General features: G+C 43.2%; 1 protein-coding gene across 7 annotated transcripts in view; it reads right to left on the bottom strand.

Moving 5' to 3' along the window:
- LOC116957332 (uncharacterized) overlaps positions 1-19565 on the bottom strand; it is a 29655-nt gene extending 10090 nt beyond the window's left edge. Inside the window, exons 1-3 of one of the 7 annotated variants that reach the window (XM_032979434.2) lie at positions 19408-19565; positions 6466-6581; positions 5323-5422 (exon numbers count right to left, since the gene is read on the bottom strand). In XM_032979434.2, coding sequence (XP_032835325.2) covers positions 5323-5415 — 93 coding nt within the window. In that variant the 5' untranslated portion in view covers positions 5416-5422; positions 6466-6581; positions 19408-19565. Of the gene's footprint in view, positions 1-5322; positions 5423-6465; positions 6610-8230; positions 8253-12113; positions 12782-19407 lie in introns of those variants that run through there. The other 6 variants (XM_032979424.2, XM_076052901.1, XM_076052913.1 and 3 more) reach the window with 6 other exon arrangements.
- Positions 19566-20007: the final 442 nt, after the last annotated feature.

The following is a 20007-nucleotide window of genomic DNA, read 5'->3' on the forward strand; positions in this document are numbered from 1 at the left end:
CGCTCGGGATGCGATTACATTTAGATGCTAAATAAATAGAAATTGTTGTTTTCTGTTAATTTGCTGACAGCATATTGAGGATCATTGCCTCTTAAAAAAGAATACCCATATGGTAGCAGCAGATATCAAAGAGATTGTATTTTTATTTTCATGACGAGCAATTTTCAAATGTAAGATATGGTGGTATGGCACCCAAATACAAAGTTCCATTCTTTCTCATAAATTACAATTCAGTGTAAACACGTTTCATCTTCACATCAACACGACTTTGAAATGTGAAGCAGTTCAAATTATTTAAGGAATTTACAGTTGAAATATTGTTTTGTGTTTATATGCTGCCAGTCTAAAAATATACCCTCTTTCTTTTAAACGTAACTGATGCTCTTCACATGCATTCACACCCACACAAAGACAAAGATCCCCCATATAGCCTTAACATACTGTAGGGGCAAGTTCTGTTAGCGAGCACCTATGAAGGCCGGAACGGTACACGAGGGGGTGGGTGGCCAGCACTACGCCCGACCACTTTTGTCTCCCCAGTGGCGATGTTTACACACCGCACCAGGTACTCACTTGAGGCTGATTCGACCTAGGGGAGGCCCAAGACCGGTTCAGATAATCGTCACTGGTGTTGGCCATGAGCGGGAATCGAACCTGGGTCGCCGGGTTCATAGCGCACCGCGCTAACTGCTACACTACCGCACCCACACACACACAAGACACATACAGTCACACTTTACATGCTGCCACTGTTGAATAATGTAGACCCCCCCCCCCCCTAGGAAGTGCAATGATGCCTTAGGAATGTAAGCTTATGAAAGTTTGACAAGTTAAGTTTGCAACTTTGACTGTGTATGGAAGGACAAGGCATGGTGTCTGACAGTATCTCAAAAAACCCATTGCCTTTAGCGAGATTGCGCTCCGGTTTGTAATTACGTCTGAGCGTGCGGCACATCAAGCATACTGCTCCTACCACAAAAGCATGGCCATTAGTTCCGTTTAATTAAAATTGGAAACAATGCGAGTTAAATTAACACTCGCGCGCGCACACACACACACACCAGCTCCTTCATCTCAAATTACATCACAAAAGGATATTTGCTCAAGTTTAAAAGAAATGGTTAATTCGGAGAGCCAGCTCATCCTCTTCCAAGCAACAAGTCCTTCCCCATTGTCACATGTTTTTTAGTTTAATACTTGTCCGAGTTTGAACGTCTTCCTTCCTCATTGTACATTGGGAAGAGACGAATCTTTATTTCACATTGAGTAGCGAGCACTGTGTGTGTGTGTCTGCGCACACGCGCACGGAAAGCAGTGTGCACACAAGCATACAGTGAGGCAAAAAAAGTATTTGATCCCCAACTGATTTTGTACGTTTGCCCACTGACAAAGAAATGATCAGTCTATAATTTTAATGGTAGGTGTATATGAACAGTGAGAGACAGAATAACAACAACAAAATCCAGAAAAACGCATGTCAAATTTTTTTATAAATTGATTTGCAATTTGATGAGGGCAATAAGTATTTGACCCCCTCTCAATCAGAAAGATTTCTGGCTCCCAGGTGTCTTTTATACAGGTAACGAGCTGAGATTAGGAGCACACTCTTTGGAGGAGGAGGAGGAATGCTGCTTATGACCCCAAGAATACCATCCCCACCGTCAAACATGGAAGTAGAAACATTATGCTTTGGGGGTGTGTTTCTGCTAAGGGGCAGGACAACTTCACCGCATCAAAGGGACGATGGACGGGGCCATGTACCGTCAAGTCTTGGGTGAGAACCTCCTTCCCTCAGCCAGGGCATTGAAAATGGGTCGTGGATGGGTATTCCAGCATGACAATGGCCCAAAACACGCAGCCAAGGCAACAAAGGAGTGGCTCAAGAAGAAGCACATTAAGGTCTTGGAGTGGCCTAGCCAGTCTCCAGACCTTAATCCCATAGAAAATATGTGGAGGGAGCTGAAGGTTCGAGTTGCCAAACGTCAGCCTCAAAACATTCATGACTTGGAGAAGATCTGCAAAGAGGAGTGGGACAAAATCCCTCCTGAGATTTGTGCAAACCTGGTGGCCAACTACAAGAAACGTCTGACCTCTATGATTGCCAACAAGAGTTTTGCCACCAAGTACTAAGTCATGTTTTGCAGAGGGGTCAAATACTTATTTTCCCTCATTAAAATGCAAATCAATTTATAACATTTTTGACATGCGTTTATCTGGATTTTTTTGTTGTCATTCTGTCTCTTACTGTTCAAATAAACCTACCATTAAAATTATAGACTGATCATTTCTTTGTCAGTGGGCAAACGTACAAAATTAGCAGGGGATCAAATACTTTCTTCCCTCACTGTACATGTGTGGAGACTCCCAGATTAACACATAAATAAGCATATAATCTAGGGCAGGGGACAAGGGGAAACGTTTTTTTGATGCACATACCTCGGGAGATGACTCATGATTACTATACAGTGCGGATTAGACATTCCTAGCTGAGTCATTCACAATTAGGCATTCCTACTGACTAAACTAAACATTTTTTTATTTATCTGGTAAGGCCCACTGAGCTATATAGATATTTGCTTCAGAAGCAACCTGGCCACACAAGATCGCTCAACAAAGTGGCTTTTTCATGTGGAAATTTATACTAGCCAAATAATCTAAACGCATATTTCTACATGTGGAGGGTAAAACCAGAGGGCCCATAGAAAAATCTACACGACCATGGGGAGAGAGACATGCAAACTCCAAACATACAGGCATCAGGGTTCGGTATCGAACCCACAACCTCCTATATACCAGGCGAGGTAGTTAACATCTTATCACCGTGAAGCTCATGTACGAAGGGATATAATGGAGAACGCCTCTAATCTCTGGCCCTACTACCATATTATCTGCGGTAGCTGTAGAGCCTGCAAAACCTACAATTAACCGCAGCCCTATTTCTTCCTATTATCTGTGATATTACCCATAATGCATAGCAAAGTAGCTTCCTAACACTCACGATTTGTAAATAAAGACTGAATCTGATAGAGCCATCCATGCCAATGCTTAGTCTGCCACAAAGACAAAGATCCCCCATACATTCTTAACAGACTGTTGGGGCAAGTGCTGTTCGCAAGTACCTATGAAGGCTGGAATGGCACACGAGTCTGCCACAACACAGTTCCAGCTCACATGAGCACTTGAGGGGAGTGTGCCCATTGAGCTCCCAGCGAGCTAGAAGGAGAGGAGGGGGACCCGCTCACTTTTGCCATCTGCCAGCTTGTCCCCAGTACAAAGGCCTCTGCCAAACCCGCCGGGGGCCAAGAGGTGTGGAGGGCCTACACCCGACCCACGCGGCCCTCTACTGCTGATGTGAAACACGGGGGCCCTTTATGGTGAGCCAGCAATCGTCATAACAGCGCGCACATACCCAAGGTCCTCGCTTAATGGCAGCGTTAGAATAATCATGGCACAGAGCCTCTCGCACACACGATTTAAAGCTGTTTGGACAATGGTAAATAGGTATTATGCTATTTTATTATGTCTTATTTCTACGTGACTTTACCGAAAAAACCAAAGAGTAGGTACGCTTTGTTACTGCGCTTGTGCAGAAAGCACACGCTTTATAATGCTGTAAAAGGCCACTATAAAAAAAAATATCACAGCTCGCGTAAGCCGAGAGTGATCCGTGTGCCACTCGGTTTAGGTGACGCACATTAACCAGGTGCATTCATCAACACCCATGATCTATCCAGTGTTGGACAAGGCTCTCCCCAAATAATCACTCATGGTCTGGCAACAATACATCCAGCTCCTGCAGAGGGCATCCTTTCGGTGATGTTTCTCCCTTTGATGGCCAGTGTCTTAATCACTGGCCATCAGAAAACTTGCTATGGTTCCCGTTCATGTGAGATATTGCACCATGGAGAAAAATCCACGCAACCATGGGGAGATAGACGTGCAAACTCCTAATATACAGGCGTCAGGGTCGGGATCGAACCCACGACCTCCTTCATACCAGGCAAGGTATTAACATCTCGCCACCGTGGATATTGCCAAACCCAAGAACACTGTTAGAGACCACAACATTCATTGGGCATCCCAACCTCCTGATCCTGAGCCATCCAACGCTAACACACCATAATCATTTGCCTTGCTGTGCAGAATATAACAAAATTAACAAGCAGATGATATAAACAGGGTGCTTCAAAAAAATGTGAACCCTTAAATGGGACTATTGTTTTTAATAGGAAAAGAACGGATAATACACTGTAACATGAAAACAAATGTATGTTAATAGCTTCAAAAAGTCAAAGAGTCTTCACTTGTTCGCCATCATTGTTAACACGTGGCCTGGAATCTTCTCCAGGTGGTCCCCAGAGCCTGGAGGCAGCACATTTCTTTTGGTACTGTTGCAAATTCTCAGAAGTGTGAACATTTTTTTGTAGTAACCTTTTTATCGCTTTCATATAACATTGGTTCAAAACAAGAAAACTCTGGACCAGTTTCCACGACGTACAACCACAGTATCCAGAGCTCCTGCTCAGGGCTTTCGACTTCCCTGTCTGGGATGACATGACTCCCTTCAAGGGTTAACGATTTTCCTCCAAGTCTAGTACCCTGGGACCTCCTAACCTCGGCCTTTCGTGAAGGTGATGGGTTTTTAATACAAAAAAACGCCACTGTCAGACTTGTCACCATACCCGTAAGGCAAAACACACGACAGTATTCCTTCATTAATTTCCAACTCCCAAGCACTGATGAAGTCGAGGATTAAGACCTTCCCTTTATCCCCCCTGCCTAGTCCTGACCGCTGCTCTCTCTGCAGACAATAAATATACACACTGCTTCTGTATAGTGCCTTGAGATGCAGTCACATTTAGATGCCGTATAAACACAAATTGCATTGTAATTGTATTGTAATGTTCGTGCGAGAAAATTAGAAAACAAAATACCATGGCAAATAGGAATTAAATGCGAATTGTCACCTCGGAATATTGAAAAGTCCATTACTTTCGATTTATGGCAAATTACATGGAAATTACATGCTAAAATTACACTTAGGCCAATGGAGCAAACAATACTGTACAAACTAGACAGAAGAATTGAGAAACGAATGAGACAAGAATCAACTCATCAAACATCTGGGGGCAGGCAAAAGAGATTGGTAGCAAATAACTACACAGGGCCCTGATGGAACCCTCGACTAAGCTAAAAAAAAAAATCAAAGCTCGCGGTGAACATTGTGAGACGGAAGATGACGCAATTGTTCTTTCAGATCTCCGCGCTCCGAATTTAACTTTAAATTTAACGCGCAAAATAAATCATTATTAGTGGTCTCACCGGGCCGATGGGGGTTGCTTGCAGATCTCCGTGCCGTGGCCTGAGGTCCACGGGTCCTCCCATGTAATCGACGTCATTGTCCTGACGATGCATTTGGAATCTGAAGAATACACATGCGAGGATATAAACTGCGGTGTGCGCATGAATGTTTAAAAAGAGAGGACAGGAAAAAGGCTCATTCAAATGTCATTTAAACAAAACAAAAAATGTACCCATACACCAAAAGAACTGGCACTTCCACCATTTCCCATTACGAATAAAGCATAACGACTCATCAGATTCTCGCTCCAGGTATTCATGAGCTAGCCACAGTAGGTCAATTACCTAAATGTATCCCTGGAAGTTAAAGGAATGTGCCAACATTACGGTGTAGAACAACTGAACCACCCGGGGGCAATTTGATGTGATGTTGTGATTAAGTGTCATGATTCAAGATTTTTTTTAAATCCTAAACATTGTCGTGAATGCCCCGGTGCCTCTGTAGGGGTGACGTGACATTGACCCCCATTATGTACAACGTATACAAAGTGAAAAACATCGATTCTTACGCACGCAGTTTGATGCATTTGAACTTAAGAAGCGATGTTATTCGACGAATCAATTTATCCTTAGATATCGAGTCAAGTGTTTGCGGCCTGTTGTCAATCTACTGCTGGATGACAGCCCTCCAGTAAGGGTTGCTTGACTGTACTTTACCAAGCTCATCAATACAAGTTGGTGAAGAGGGATGCCTGGGCCTGTTCAAACATCTCTCTCCACTGATGTTAGACATGGCTGGATATATATAGAGCTCAAGTTGCCAGGTTGATACCACAGTGCATGAAACACTGCTCTAACAAACAGTACACGTACACTTTGATTAAACAAGGGAGCCATTTTAAACCGATATTATATTGATCTGAGCGGAATTTTCATTGACTTTGTCAATGTTCTCCCCAACCCCTACCTACAGTCCCCACCCACCACTACCAACAACAACCGCCCGTGCGCCACTAAGTGGCGGTGACGTCCCCAAGGTGCTTGTCCCATGCGAGGTGCACTTTGAGGCCACGTGAAGTGTCGAAGGCCTGCTGGCAGGAGGTCACAGACCAAGGTGCAATGGTTTGACTGACATGACTGGTGGATGCATCGAACTGTGCTCACCACTGTGCCAACTTGCTGTGTGCGCCGCTCGTTGGTGAGAGCGTCACTCCTCTGCCCTCCGTTCCTGTTGGCGTGCAACTGCCTTCAACTCCCCAGCAGCGTCCTCCACGAACCTCCTCCACACAGAGGCCGATGTTTACACTGCTGGTACCAGTCATCGGCAAGTCCAATCAACTCAACATCCTTCTGTACCACATCAGTCCATCACTTCCCTAACCCATGCCACGCCCATTCAGCGCCATATATCCAGCCGAACAAAAGCTGCTAACTCCTACTTTTGCACGAGCACACTCGCCCAACTTACACAATCCGCACCACTAACGCACGCATGTCAAACCCCAAAGGTTATCCTGGAGACTCACGGATATTCACAATGTTGAGTGGCTCACGGTCGTGCAATGGATTCTCACGTGTTTTGCTATATGCCTGAAAACAAATGCCCTACAATTACAAGACTGACTCAAAAAATGACAGCGACTTAATGAAAAACAATTCCGCATACAGAGGAACGCTTCAACCACACAATTCCCTGTTTATTTAAGGACATCAAAGCACAGAACCCAAACGAAATGCTGTGCATGTGTGGCCACATACCAAACTAGTTAGATTTTATTTGCATTAGCCACACAAAGCCAACCTGAAGACGCCACTGTTGCATTGCAAGTCCAATTCTGTCTCATTTCGAATGGCAAGATAACAATCTTGACGGCCTATGGAACATCAACTCTGGATATGACTTTGCAACTGGAATGTCATTATTAGCCATGATCAATTCACTGCTGATGAACGACTCACCAAGCCATTGCCATCCCACACAATTCGCGTGGATTGTTCTCCGCATCCTCCAGCTTTCCCCCCACATTTAGAAAAATGCGTTTAAGAGTATTTGGCTGCTATAAATTCCCACATGATAGGACACTTCGTTAAGCCATCATTTGTGGCCAGGTCGCTTCTAACAAAAGAGCTATATAGCTCAGTGGGGCCTTACCTGGTGAAATAAAAAAATATATATACTGTGACGCAACAATTCACCTAGCACCTGCACATGAGCAAATTCTATTTGTCCAATTCCATCTCCAATGTGAAAATACACTGGGGCCCTTGGGTGTCAACTCCATTGTTGTTCTGGACGAGACGACCGGCCATAATCCCTTTTAGCAACGTGTCCTATCTCGAAGCCCACATACTTTTCTTGACAGTTACAATGAAGTCTTTAACGTGCGTGTGTTCCCAAAATACATGTTTTTATTGCCGTCGCTTAGTGGAATTCCAAGTGTGGAACGCTCCACGTTTCTTTGTGCACTTTGGTCCACCCATTGTAAATATTCCAGAAAGCCTGGATAAAAACCAAAAAAAAGATTCCAACAGAAGTGAACACCATTTTTGTTCACATTGTGAAATACAATACCTTATTTTCACAAGACAGAATGTACAGAGTATCCAAGAGTACACATTTACCTTACAGAGTATGCAAAGAATAACACTGCAATCCAACCCAACATTTAGTCTTTACTGAAATTTCCAAGTACTACTGTAAACAAAGTCAAAATGTTTTCACAGTAACATTTGTATAATCTCAACAATGTAAAAAAACTTTCAGTTCCATTTTTGTGAATTCACTTCTCACTTTCAATGGACATTTGACGAACACAAACCCCATGATGAAAATGACGTTGCAGAGAAAGGCACACCTTCCAAAATAAAAAAATAAGTAATATTTAAAAATACCTTTTTTTTAAACACGCTTTAATGAAATGTACCGTACTAGTAATGGCAGAACTCCACGACTCCAGGAAGTGGCCCCGAAGCTTGCCATAACGTAAGGGGACCCGTGGTGATCTACAGCCAACGTCAGTTGAGCGTGGACAATTAGACCCAAGCCGAAACATAACATATAAAAAAGATGGTTTAAAAATATATATTTTTATTTTTTTATGATAGAATATAGTATTGTTATCAGCATGACATAAGCATACCAAGTTTGCAGCCGATACCACATTGGGAAGTGGGTTAAAATTGAGTTACAAGATTTGAGGATACAACAGAGTGAGTTAAATAAAAGCGTGTAATAATAATAAAAACAAGAGAAGCCCATGCAATTATTTACCTTCTCATCTCACTTTCCAACTGTTTTGTTACTGTATTGACAGTACAATATTCACCAATTCATTCCTCCACCCATGTTTCAGGGCTCAGTCCTGTTTGAGAGTGCCACGGTGGCGAGATGTTAACTATCTCGTCTGGCATACAGGAGGTTGTGGTTTCGATCCCAACCCGGATGGACACCTGTAAATGTGTAGTTAGCGTGTTTTCCCGGTGGTCCTGTGGATTGTTATCCGAGTTCTCCTGTGTTTCCCTCCACATTTAGAAACATGTATTTAATTCAGAGTATTTGGATGCTATACATTTCCACGTGATAAGCCACTTCGTTGAGCTATCATTTGTGATAGCCAGGTCGCTTCTGAAAAAAAAGCCATCAAGCTCAGTGGGCCTTACCTGCTCAAATAAAACATTGTTGAGTTTAGAGTGTATCTTGATCGCTGTGCCAGTCTATATATGTAAACAAAAAATATAGGGAATTATAAGAAGGTAGTCAAATAACAATCATGGTCAGCTCTCTGTGTTTCTGGCCAGCATCATCAAAACTAAATAAGAAAAAAAAGTAGGGCGATATCACACACACGCTGTGGGATTGTACAAACTTAACGGTCTGGTTACACAATTTCCCTTCTTGCCTCACGTCCGCTTTCCACGCATTCGCTCACACTCGCTCACATACCACGTCGTGCACTTTAGCTCTTTTTTTTCACGTAAAGTTAGTCCTAATTTTGCGCTTGCAGATGTTTACCAAGGTACTTTTGGCTGTCCTTCCAGTTGCAGTGAAAACACCCCACCCACCGCACGCTTATAAGCATGGCATAGCGAATGAGCGCATTTAACCATTACATCTACAGCCTGTGTTGCTTTATCTCCCAAATCAGTTTTTGACAGCTTCCGTAAAATATACTGACAGGCAGCACTTGATGAACAGCCCATTGTCCAAATTATGGCAATTATACAGGGTTATAAAGAACTGCATGGGAGCTATTCTGGACATATTAAGTACATTCTTGAAAGGTTGTAGCCATGGAGTCAACATTGGGGGGGACCAAATATTCCAGGGGGTCTGGGGGTCCCCCCTCCCCCCCCCAAGAAAAAATCTAAATTTGAAAACGAATTTCCTGCCTAAAATATTAACAAAAATTCACCAACACATAGGATGGACTTTTGATTTATTATTTGCAACAATGTCTTAATAGTGTATTGTATGACATTGCTGTTTTCTATTTTTTACCTTTTTTTGTTTTAATTGTATGTAATGGCAGGGATTAATAAAGTACAACCATAACCACAATCACATAAACAGAAATCTATTTTATAGCAATATATTGCGGGGGGACATTTTCAGCATATTTGAATATTGGGGGGGGGGGGGGATGTGTCCCGCCCTCAATATATATTATAATTACGGCCTTGCATTCTTGCAATTAAAATGTGCATACGAGCATTGAAACAATTCTGTTATCGCTCTGAAATGCTCACGCTTGCAAGAAACGAGCTGTTAAAAAAGAATGTGCATCACAATGACACTTCACTGTACTTCCCGTGACAACACATTCGCGTGAACACCGTGGCAATGAACACAATCGGCCTGAAGAGCATTTGTTCCGCGGTAACGTACTGCGTTTCCATCCTCGAAGCAAAATTGTGCATTGAACACGTGTTTAAATATCTGTAGCAGTGCTTATACAGGCGGTACAGTACTTGGACAGGGTAAGCTCAGCGTGAAGACCTAGCTTTTGTTTACAACTATGTAAGAATCGCTGGGGGTTGTGTGTTCGTGCAGTGGGTACCAAACTTCACTATGATCCCAGTAAACATAAACCATCACGAGAAACTCCAGTTATCCTCGCAGCAGCAATGGCTTTTGGCTGGCCATCGAACAAACACGGGTCACTGCATCACGTGCTTTCGGATGCGCATCACGTGCTTTCGGATGCGCTTCAGCGGCCGTCTGGAACGTTCTTCCTTCCGATATTAGGAAGCCACTGGAGCTATGTACTTTTAATCTAGGTTGAAAACGAATTTGTGATTGTTGTTGTGTTTAGTTTGTTGTCCTTCCCCCGCACCTCTGAAAGGAGTTCAGCATACGGTACGTGAGGTGACCCGAGTTAAATTCTTGGCCATGGCTAACAATATTAGCAACCAATTAAGAGGCATTCATCAAGCAGTGGATTTCAAGTTATTATTTATCACTCTTATATTACCAAATTCCTCACATGTAAACATAACTATTCAGACCACAGCAGTTGTTTATTAACTTGAGTCATTTAAAAGGCTACATAATCCTATGGTTTCTTATCTTCTTATCCATATTGTCCCAAATGCAAATGCTCAAGGGTACATGAATGGGCTTATTTGAATGTGCAATGTGATTGGAGGTCAATAATGAGGGCGGTCGAGCACTTTCCCTGATTTCTGTATAGTTTTTTCCGTCCTTTAATTCTATTTTCCCCCAATTTTATCACGAATGTGTGACGGGCATCATGTATGCACGTATGTATGTTGAACTTCTTTCGCACCGTACGTAGTATAGCCAACCGTGCAACATCGCATGTGTATGTGTGTGGGGGGGGGGGGGGAAACAACAAAAAGATTTTTCACCCAGCAGTGCAACTCTATATATTACAAAACGGCCCACAGAAGCGGACACTACAAAGCTACCTCGGAGATCCTTTCAAGTGACCTCAGGTCCACACAGTATGGAGCAGAACTTTAAGTTACATTCTTAAAGTCCAAATGCAGTGAACAAATAGCCTACAAACTGCATTTATTATTATTCATTGGACGAAAATGACTGTGTACGGGGATTTTGACAATTTAACAGCAATGCATGCATATCCTACTTCAGTCCATAATCCAACACAAATATATCCTCGCAAAACTTGTTATTTTTTGACACGAGTCCATGAAGCACAGTAAATCACGCTGGAGGCAACAGCAACAACTGTAGTAAATTCACCCAGCTAAAATCATTAAAGTTATTTTATGGTGCAGTCATTCCCTGCGAAATCAATCATAAATATGGCGAAAATTTACATGACATTCATTGATTTTGTTGACAAAGTTCTTTGAATGTGGCGTCGTGTACAAGAGGCAAAGCTACCGCCTAACTTTATGTCAATCCCACCTACCGTTCCCCACTTGTAGGAAATTAAAGATTGACCAAACTGTGACCAATTGGCCATCTTCCAGGTACTGTTCTGTAAATCTGCTCGGAGTTGTCACTGTAAAGCTCTTGGCTAGCGGTGAAAAGTGCGAACGAAAGATTCAGTTGTCGCATCTGTGTAATGAGCCTGAATCGCCCCATTCTGTATGTAAGCTGTGTTAACAAAATCATACGCTCATAACTCCCAAAGCATTTGCAATGCACATTGCCAAACTTGCAGGGAATATTCCCAAATACATGTGCTACAATGTAACATTTTGAAGAAAAACCCAAGGTTGCATTATTTTAGATGTGTCAAGAACAAATAAAACTTAAACGTTTTTTGAGCCTCCATTTCAAAGATGTAAAACATAGATCTCTCTTGAAAACCCAGACTTACCTTTCGATGTCAACTACTATTGACGGAAATTACAAATTAAGTACCCGCAAAGGTGCCATGTGGTCGTGGTAGTGTTAAAATCTTATGCCATGTATATATACTTCAACAGAAGGTCTGATTGGCCTCGAGATTTTGGTGGGAGGTACGCCTTCTTTGCCAAATACGAAGCTGTCCACCAAGGTTCATGGAAATCCGTTTTTTGCCAGCATCTTCTTGATTAAATTGGTATGGAACAACCCGCATACTTTAAAGGACAGTGCTCCATTTGCATTATTTGGGCAAAACATGAATAGATTCATCACAAATACGAGATTATCATAATTATCACGGTTCATGACTTCCACCCAGCAGTAATCTATCACAATTGTACTTACTGCAGGACTGTTCCAGAATGAGTATGATAAAATATTACAAATATTGTAAAGACTTGGTAAAAAGGGTACACAGTATTAATGCTAAACTGTCAGTTCTTAAAAGTGCCCCCATGTTATTGGAAATTCCCATGCAAAAAAAATGTCATCGTTAAAGGAGAAGTGAAAATCAGCACATTACTCAAAGCAAATGCATCCGTGCATTGAAAACATAATACACAGCAAAGGCTTGTCACACACACACACACAAGTACCACACTGTATGATAAAAGTAAATCCTTTACACGGATGTTTGCCACAACTCTGGCTAAAAGGTGTAACGGTGTTGTATTTACTCAAGCCCGAGTTGACATGAGCAAAGCAGAATACACCAACTGCACTTACTGTTGGTTGTAGTGATTGACCGGATGAGGATGTCTTTGATGAATACAACAATAAAAACTCTGATACGTAAGATTTAAAAAACCGTGTATTTTACCGACGATTAGCACGGCTGGCTACGTACGGTGTGAAATAAGTTTCACATGCATACACACATGCAAAGCAGTCAAACTCACACAAGAAATATGTCCAACGGCCTAGCTAACCATAAAAGTAAACTTACGCCTACTTGGTCAGCCACATGCTTTGCTATTCACAACGTACAAACCACCTCGTACTCATTGTCTATCTCCACCAATGGAGAGTCTCTCTCTCTCCGAGCCTTACATTTTATCTCTCTCTCTCTCCCCAGGTCGTCTTCCTCCCCTCCCCACAACGCTCTTCCTCCTTTTGACGTAGTACTGCAGTTGTTAATCATTCAAGCTGAGGCAGGTGAACTTTGCTAACTGCTTAACCGTCCGCTTGTATCTCGTTAAGAGTTAACCGGTCACCCTTCACGCGCACCTCGTTAAACATCAAGTGCCTGCCTTCACGTGCACCTCCAGGTGTACGCACGCGAGATGACCATCATGGGAAACCCCTGCAATTCCTGACAGCCTCATTGGCCGCATTGCATTTGAACTTCGTTAACCCCCGTTTAGCATTTGATTTAAGGGGCCGTCCATAAATGACGTCACGCGATTTTGGACGATTTTTTTACCCCCCCCCCCCCTTCGTCACACGGCGTCACAAAAAGTCAGACCCCGCCCCCCTCAAATATGACGTCACAAAGCTCTGCCCCCCCCAAAAAAAAACATGCTTCAATTCGCTTTAAACTATTGTCATTGTAGTGTGTATTTAATGTGGCGCTGAACTCTTATGTTGTAGGTGAAAACATTTATTTTAAAAGTCTATTTAATTAAGTAGAACGCGTTGTCTATATTTATTTAAAGTTGCGCATTTTGATGTGACGTCACACATCGTCACAAATGTCTGAGGCCCCCCCCCTAGGTCCGTGACGTCATTTATGGACGGCCCCTAACACAATAGGTGCACAATTCGTCGACTCGGTGTGAAGTCTTTGCTCCATGTGACATCGGCACACTAAATTACAAGTTATTAACAATGCAACTAGCTATTGATTTAAAGCTTTCGTGACTGCAGGGATTCATATTCTTGGTTCTTTCAGTAAAGTCACGTAGAAGGGAAACAATAAAATAATAAAAATATAAAACAATAAAATTATCACGACGTTTCGACTGCAACACAAGCAATCATCATCAGGTGTGAAAACCACAACAAGAAAAATTTGAAAAAAGTGGCGGTTTTTTAACATTAGCACCACGGATAGCGATTTGACAGTTTGTTCAGATGGACGAGTCCATCTATGTTCGGAAAAGAGGAGGGGGGAGACACTGTACACTCAACAGTACGGTAACTTAACACTGTACACTAAACAGTACGGTAACTCAACACTGTACACTAAACAGTACGGTAACTTAACACTGTACACTTCATGAGGCTATCCACATATACCGAGACAATTTCAACAGAGAAGATGGATTCTGGCTTAGCAATTATTGGAAGGATTTGATAAACCATTTCGGGTCTAAATTGATTGATCACGCTTAAGGTGGCTTTCAGACCGCATCCATTATTTTTCGTCTCCCCCCTCCTCTTTTCCGAACATAGATGGACTCGTCCATCTGAACAAACTGTCAAATCGCTCTCCGTGGTGCTAACGTTAAAAAAACGCCACTTTTTTCAAATGTTCTTGTTGTGGTTTTCACACCTGATGATGATTGCTTGTGTTGCAGTCGAAACGTCGTGAGAATTTTATTGTTTTATATTTTTATTATTTTATTGTTTCCCTTCTACGCGACTTTACCGAAAGAACCAAGAATAATGCAACTAGCCTTTTGCCCGTCCGAGGACGGGTGTATTGCAGTAAATCTGAAACTTGCAAGCGAAAAGCAGAACGCGACGTGATATATTCATTGCATCAATTCGTGTTCAATTTGTAAGGCCGCGGTGACACAGACCTATGTATTTCATTTAAAGGTTATAATCCCCTTGTTCATCATGACGTCCTTTTTACTTCGATGTCTCAAGAGCGTTACAGAGATCACGTGACGTGAGGATTCTGCCTTTGTAGTGAGGGTTGTAAGTTGACGCCGAGGAGGGGGGAGGAGGCGCCTCGCCCCCCCCCATGTGGAGTGACGTCAGCTGCTAATTATTATGAATGGGGGGGTGTCCATTTCGATGACGTCACCTTATGATTATTAATGAAGGGGACTGTTCGATGTGGAGTGACGTCAACTGCTCATGATTATTAATGAGGGGGGAGGGTGCTCTATGTGGAGAAACGTCACCCGCTCATGATTATTAATGAGGGGCGGGTCCATGTGGAGGACGTAACCTGTTCATGATTATTAATGAGGGGGGCTGATCGACGTGGAGTGACATCACGCGCGTTACACACTGACATTCTTGAAAAATATAGTAGTAACTAATAACTCCTGAGTCAATGCCGAAGTCACATGGACCAAATATTTCACACAGTCTACGAATTATGTATCTATTGCGGTCATTCAAATGCTAATGTAAAGATTTAGATTTGAAGCTTTCGTCACTGCAAGAATCCATACTCTTTGGTTCTTTAGGTAAAGTCTCGTAGGTAGAAAAATAATAGATCACGACGTTTCTATCGCAACACGAGCAATCGTCATCAGGTGGGACAATGACAAGAAAAAAACTACTTGCTGTGGTTGATTGTTTTGCTTCCATACTCCTCTGTAGTCCTTGACAAATAATACATTCACACACTTAAGTGTGCATGCATACACACCTACATTTAACTCTAAGCATGCTCTGCCAATCGTAACACTGAACTCTGACTCCCCAAGTCAAGACCAAACTAGAGTTCAGCAGACAACATTGGGTACATGTCTCAAAACATATCGGTGATGATGGGTTCTGTCCCGCTAACATGGCGGAGAACACCCCCAAGTTTACTGCCGGTATATAATTCTGCATCGAGAAGAGTGGTGTTGAAAAATAAAACTTGAAATGCAAAGCGAAGTTGTCCTGTACTCTTAATAACCCGCCAAAATACCCTCAAAGTCGGGGTTATCTCAATAGCTCCCTATTGTGACGAAGCTCAATTCCGTCTGCAATGGGTGTGACAAGGTAATTGCAGAGGGCCTTTGCTGCATTGCCTGCTAGCTCTTCCCATGCACCCACTCCGATTTCATTACGGCAGCACCTGGCCATCAATCCGTCCATCCTCCAGCAAGCACATGCCACCACAATTGACTGCAAACAACAATCCACTCATGTCATAACCCACTCAATAACAGCCACTCTCAAATAGAAGCCTCCTTTTTTTTTTCTCTGGACAATGAGATTTTGTGAGTTATCGTCGGCTTTTATATTTTCCCAAGTCAAAAAATCGACGTACTCCTGTTTTGTACAACCGTATCCATAAACGACTTGGATATATTATTAGTTTCACTGGACATGTGTGAAAAAGATCTTCACAGCTTTACGGATTTTATTTACCAGTCGAAATAAACATTACAATTCTGAATGTATTCAATGGCACTGGGCTTTCCGCATGGAGAAATAACTTCACAGGGCAGTAAGACAACGCAATTCATAAGAAAAGAATTGGTATTCAAATACTTCACTGCATTTTTTTTTGTGTGTGAACTGCTGTGTCGTGGTGGCCAAACATCCCAAATGCAAGACCCTCCCGAGAATCAGTCTTGAGACTCAGACCTTTAGCAGTAGTGTAAAACAACAATCAATGTCGTATCCTGTAGAGTGGCAGAACATTCAGTAGAGTGTAATACCATAACTACTGCATAGTATAGTACTACTCAGCACTGTTCTTTGCCGAGTGCCCAGTCCATTATCGATCCACTGCTGGATGAAGGCCCTCCCCACGCCGTGTCGGCCACGAGGCTTGTTTGTTTGTTTGACTATACTTCACCACGCTGGTCTCCGCCATGTTGGTATACACTCTACACTCAACAGTACGGTAACTTAACACAGTACACTCAACAGTACGGTAACTTAACACTGTACACTCAACAGTACGTCAACTTAACACTGTACACTTAACAGTACGGTAACTTAACACTGTACACCAAACAGTACGGTAACTTAACACTGTACACTTAACAGTACGGTAACTTAACACTGTACACTTAACAGTACGTCAACTTAACACTGTACACTCAACAGTACGGTAACTTAACACTGTACACCAAACAGTACGGTAACTTAACACTGTACACTTAACAGTACGGTAACTTAACACTGTACACTTAACAGTACGGTAACTTAACACTGTACACTTAACAGTACGGTAACTTAACACTGTACACCAAACAGTACGGTAACTTAACACTGTACACTTAACAGTACGGTAACTTAACACTGTACACCAAACAGTACGGTAACTTAACACTGTACACTTAACAGTACGGTAACTTAACACTGTACACTCAACAGTACGGTAACTTAACACTGCACACTTAACAGTACGGTAACTTAACACTGTACACTTAACAGTACGGTAACTTAACACTGCACACTTAACAGTACGGTAACTTAACACTGTACACTTAACAGTACGGTAACTTAACACTGTACACTTAACAGTACGTCAACTTAACACTGTACACTTAACAGTACGGTAACTTAACACTGTACACTTAACAGTACGTCAACTTAACACTGTACACTTAACAGTACGGTAACTTAACACTGTACACTTAACAGTACGGTAACTTAACACTGTACACCAAACAGTACGGTAACTTAACACTGTACACTTAACAGTACGGCAACTTAACACTGTACACTTAACAGTACGTCAACTTAACACTGTACACTTAACAGTACGGCAACTTAACACTGTACACTTAACAGTACGGCAACTTAACACTGTACACTTAACAGTACGGTAACTTAACACTATACACTTAACAGTACGGTAACTTAACACTGTACTCTTAACAGTACGGTAACTTAACACTGTACACTTAACAGTACGTCAACTTAACACTGTACACTTAACAGTACGTCAACTTAACACTGTACACTTAACAGTACGTCAACTTAACACTGTACACTACACAGCAGCACGGCTGTACTGCGCATGATAAAGTCAACACGCAGATGAGCCCTACCACGACAATGTAAGCACGACTCAACAGAACCACACACACAACACAACACGTACACAACACACACACACACAACACGTACACAACACACAACACGTACACAACACACAACACGTACACAACACACAACACAACACGTACAAAACACACAACACAACACGTACAAAACACACAACACAACACCACAACACACACCACACACACCACAACACACAACACAACCCGCACACAACACTACGCACACGTACACAACACACACAACACAAAACACACACAACACAAAACACCCCACATAACACCACAACACACACACATAACACCACAACACACACACAACACCACACACACAACACCACAACACACAACACACACAACACCACACACACAACACCACAACACACACAACACACACAACAACAAACACACACAACAACAAACACACACACAACACACACAACAACAAACACACACAACACCACACAACACACACAACAACAAACACACACAACACACACACACCACCACAACACACACAACACACACACACACAACACCACACAACACACACAACAACAAACACACACAACACACACAACAACAAACACACACAACACACACAACAACAAACACACACACACAACACAAACGTTCGCAAAGCGTCCGTTCCATCCAGCGGTGGAGCGGCAGCCGGAAATCTCCCCGAAACGGCGATTGCCTGCCGCTGTTCTCTCAACATGCGTGTGTGTGTGCCGTTGTCAGCTTGGCATGACCGTAGCATGTTCCACGGGGGCTCCACGTTATTATAATCGTTGCTCGGGGGTGGCGGCTACGGCTCACGGCGGCGTCGCTAACGGGGACCTCGGAAAACGCGCGGCTCAGTCAGAGACATCCGTCCGTGAACAAGAAGCAGCACAAGCAGCAGCACAAGCAGCAGCAGCGGCACAAGCAGCACAAGCAGCAGCACAAGCGATCGGGCCGCTGTGGGTGTTTCTTTTCGGGCTGAATGTCGCCAGACCAGCCCCGACCCCCCCCCCACCAGCGTGGTCAAAACTAAACCGCTTCACCTGACACGACCCCACACAACCCAACGTGTGATGGTGCTGGTGGGAGGTGAGAAGCGAGGCCCCTTGTGAGACGGGCGGTGATTCGGTGCTTAGGTTTTAGGGGAGTCCCGGCAGAGAGATGCTTGTGCTTGGTGTGTGGTGGGTGGTGGTGTGTGGGTGGTGGGTGGTGTTGGTGGGTGGTGGTGGGTGGTGGTGGTGGTGGGTGGTGGTGGTGTGCTTGGTGTGTGCGTGGTGGGTGGTGGATGGTTGTGGGTGGTGGTGGTGGGTGGTGGATGCATCCTGCTGACTTCATTTCGGTTGTTACCTGCGAGCCCTAGGGCAGGCCGGCAGCTTCGCCGGTTCGTCCACTCCGCCTCTCTCCTCGACGTACGACTACCATCGTCGCGTTAAATCAACACGGCGGCGGCGGTGGTGATGATGCTGGTGATGCTGGTGATGATGATGTGTGTGGTGGGGGGTGGGGGTCGCATCCATTCAGTTTCCGTTTTGTTCCGCACTCTGCTCGCCTGGTGGCGCTGAAGAAGAAAAAAAACTATTTTTTTTATTTAAAGCTTTCGCCACTGCAGTGATTCATATTGTTGGTTCTTTCGGTAAAGTCACGTATAAGGGAAACAAAATAATCATAATAGTAACAAAAAATATAAAACAATTAAATTCTCACGGCGTGTGTGAAAACCACAGCAAGAAAAAATTGCTTGCTGTGGTTTTCACACCCGATGATGATTGCTTGTGTTGCGGTCGTAAACGTCGTGAGAATTTTATTGTTTTATACTCTTATTCCTTTGTTGTTTCCCTTCCACGTGGTGACTTTACCGAAAGAACCAAGAATAACAACAAAGTTTCCGTGGCTAGGCCAATAAACAGCAACTTGAATCACTACCTATGAGATCTTCACTCAAAACTG

Source organism: Petromyzon marinus, chromosome 3 (genome assembly GCF_048934315.1).
Source record: "Petromyzon marinus isolate PM22_M1 ecotype Great Lakes invasive population chromosome 3, UKy_Petmar_22M1.pri1.0, whole genome shotgun sequence".
Lineage (NCBI taxonomy): Eukaryota > Metazoa > Chordata > Hyperoartia > Petromyzontiformes > Petromyzontidae > Petromyzon > Petromyzon marinus.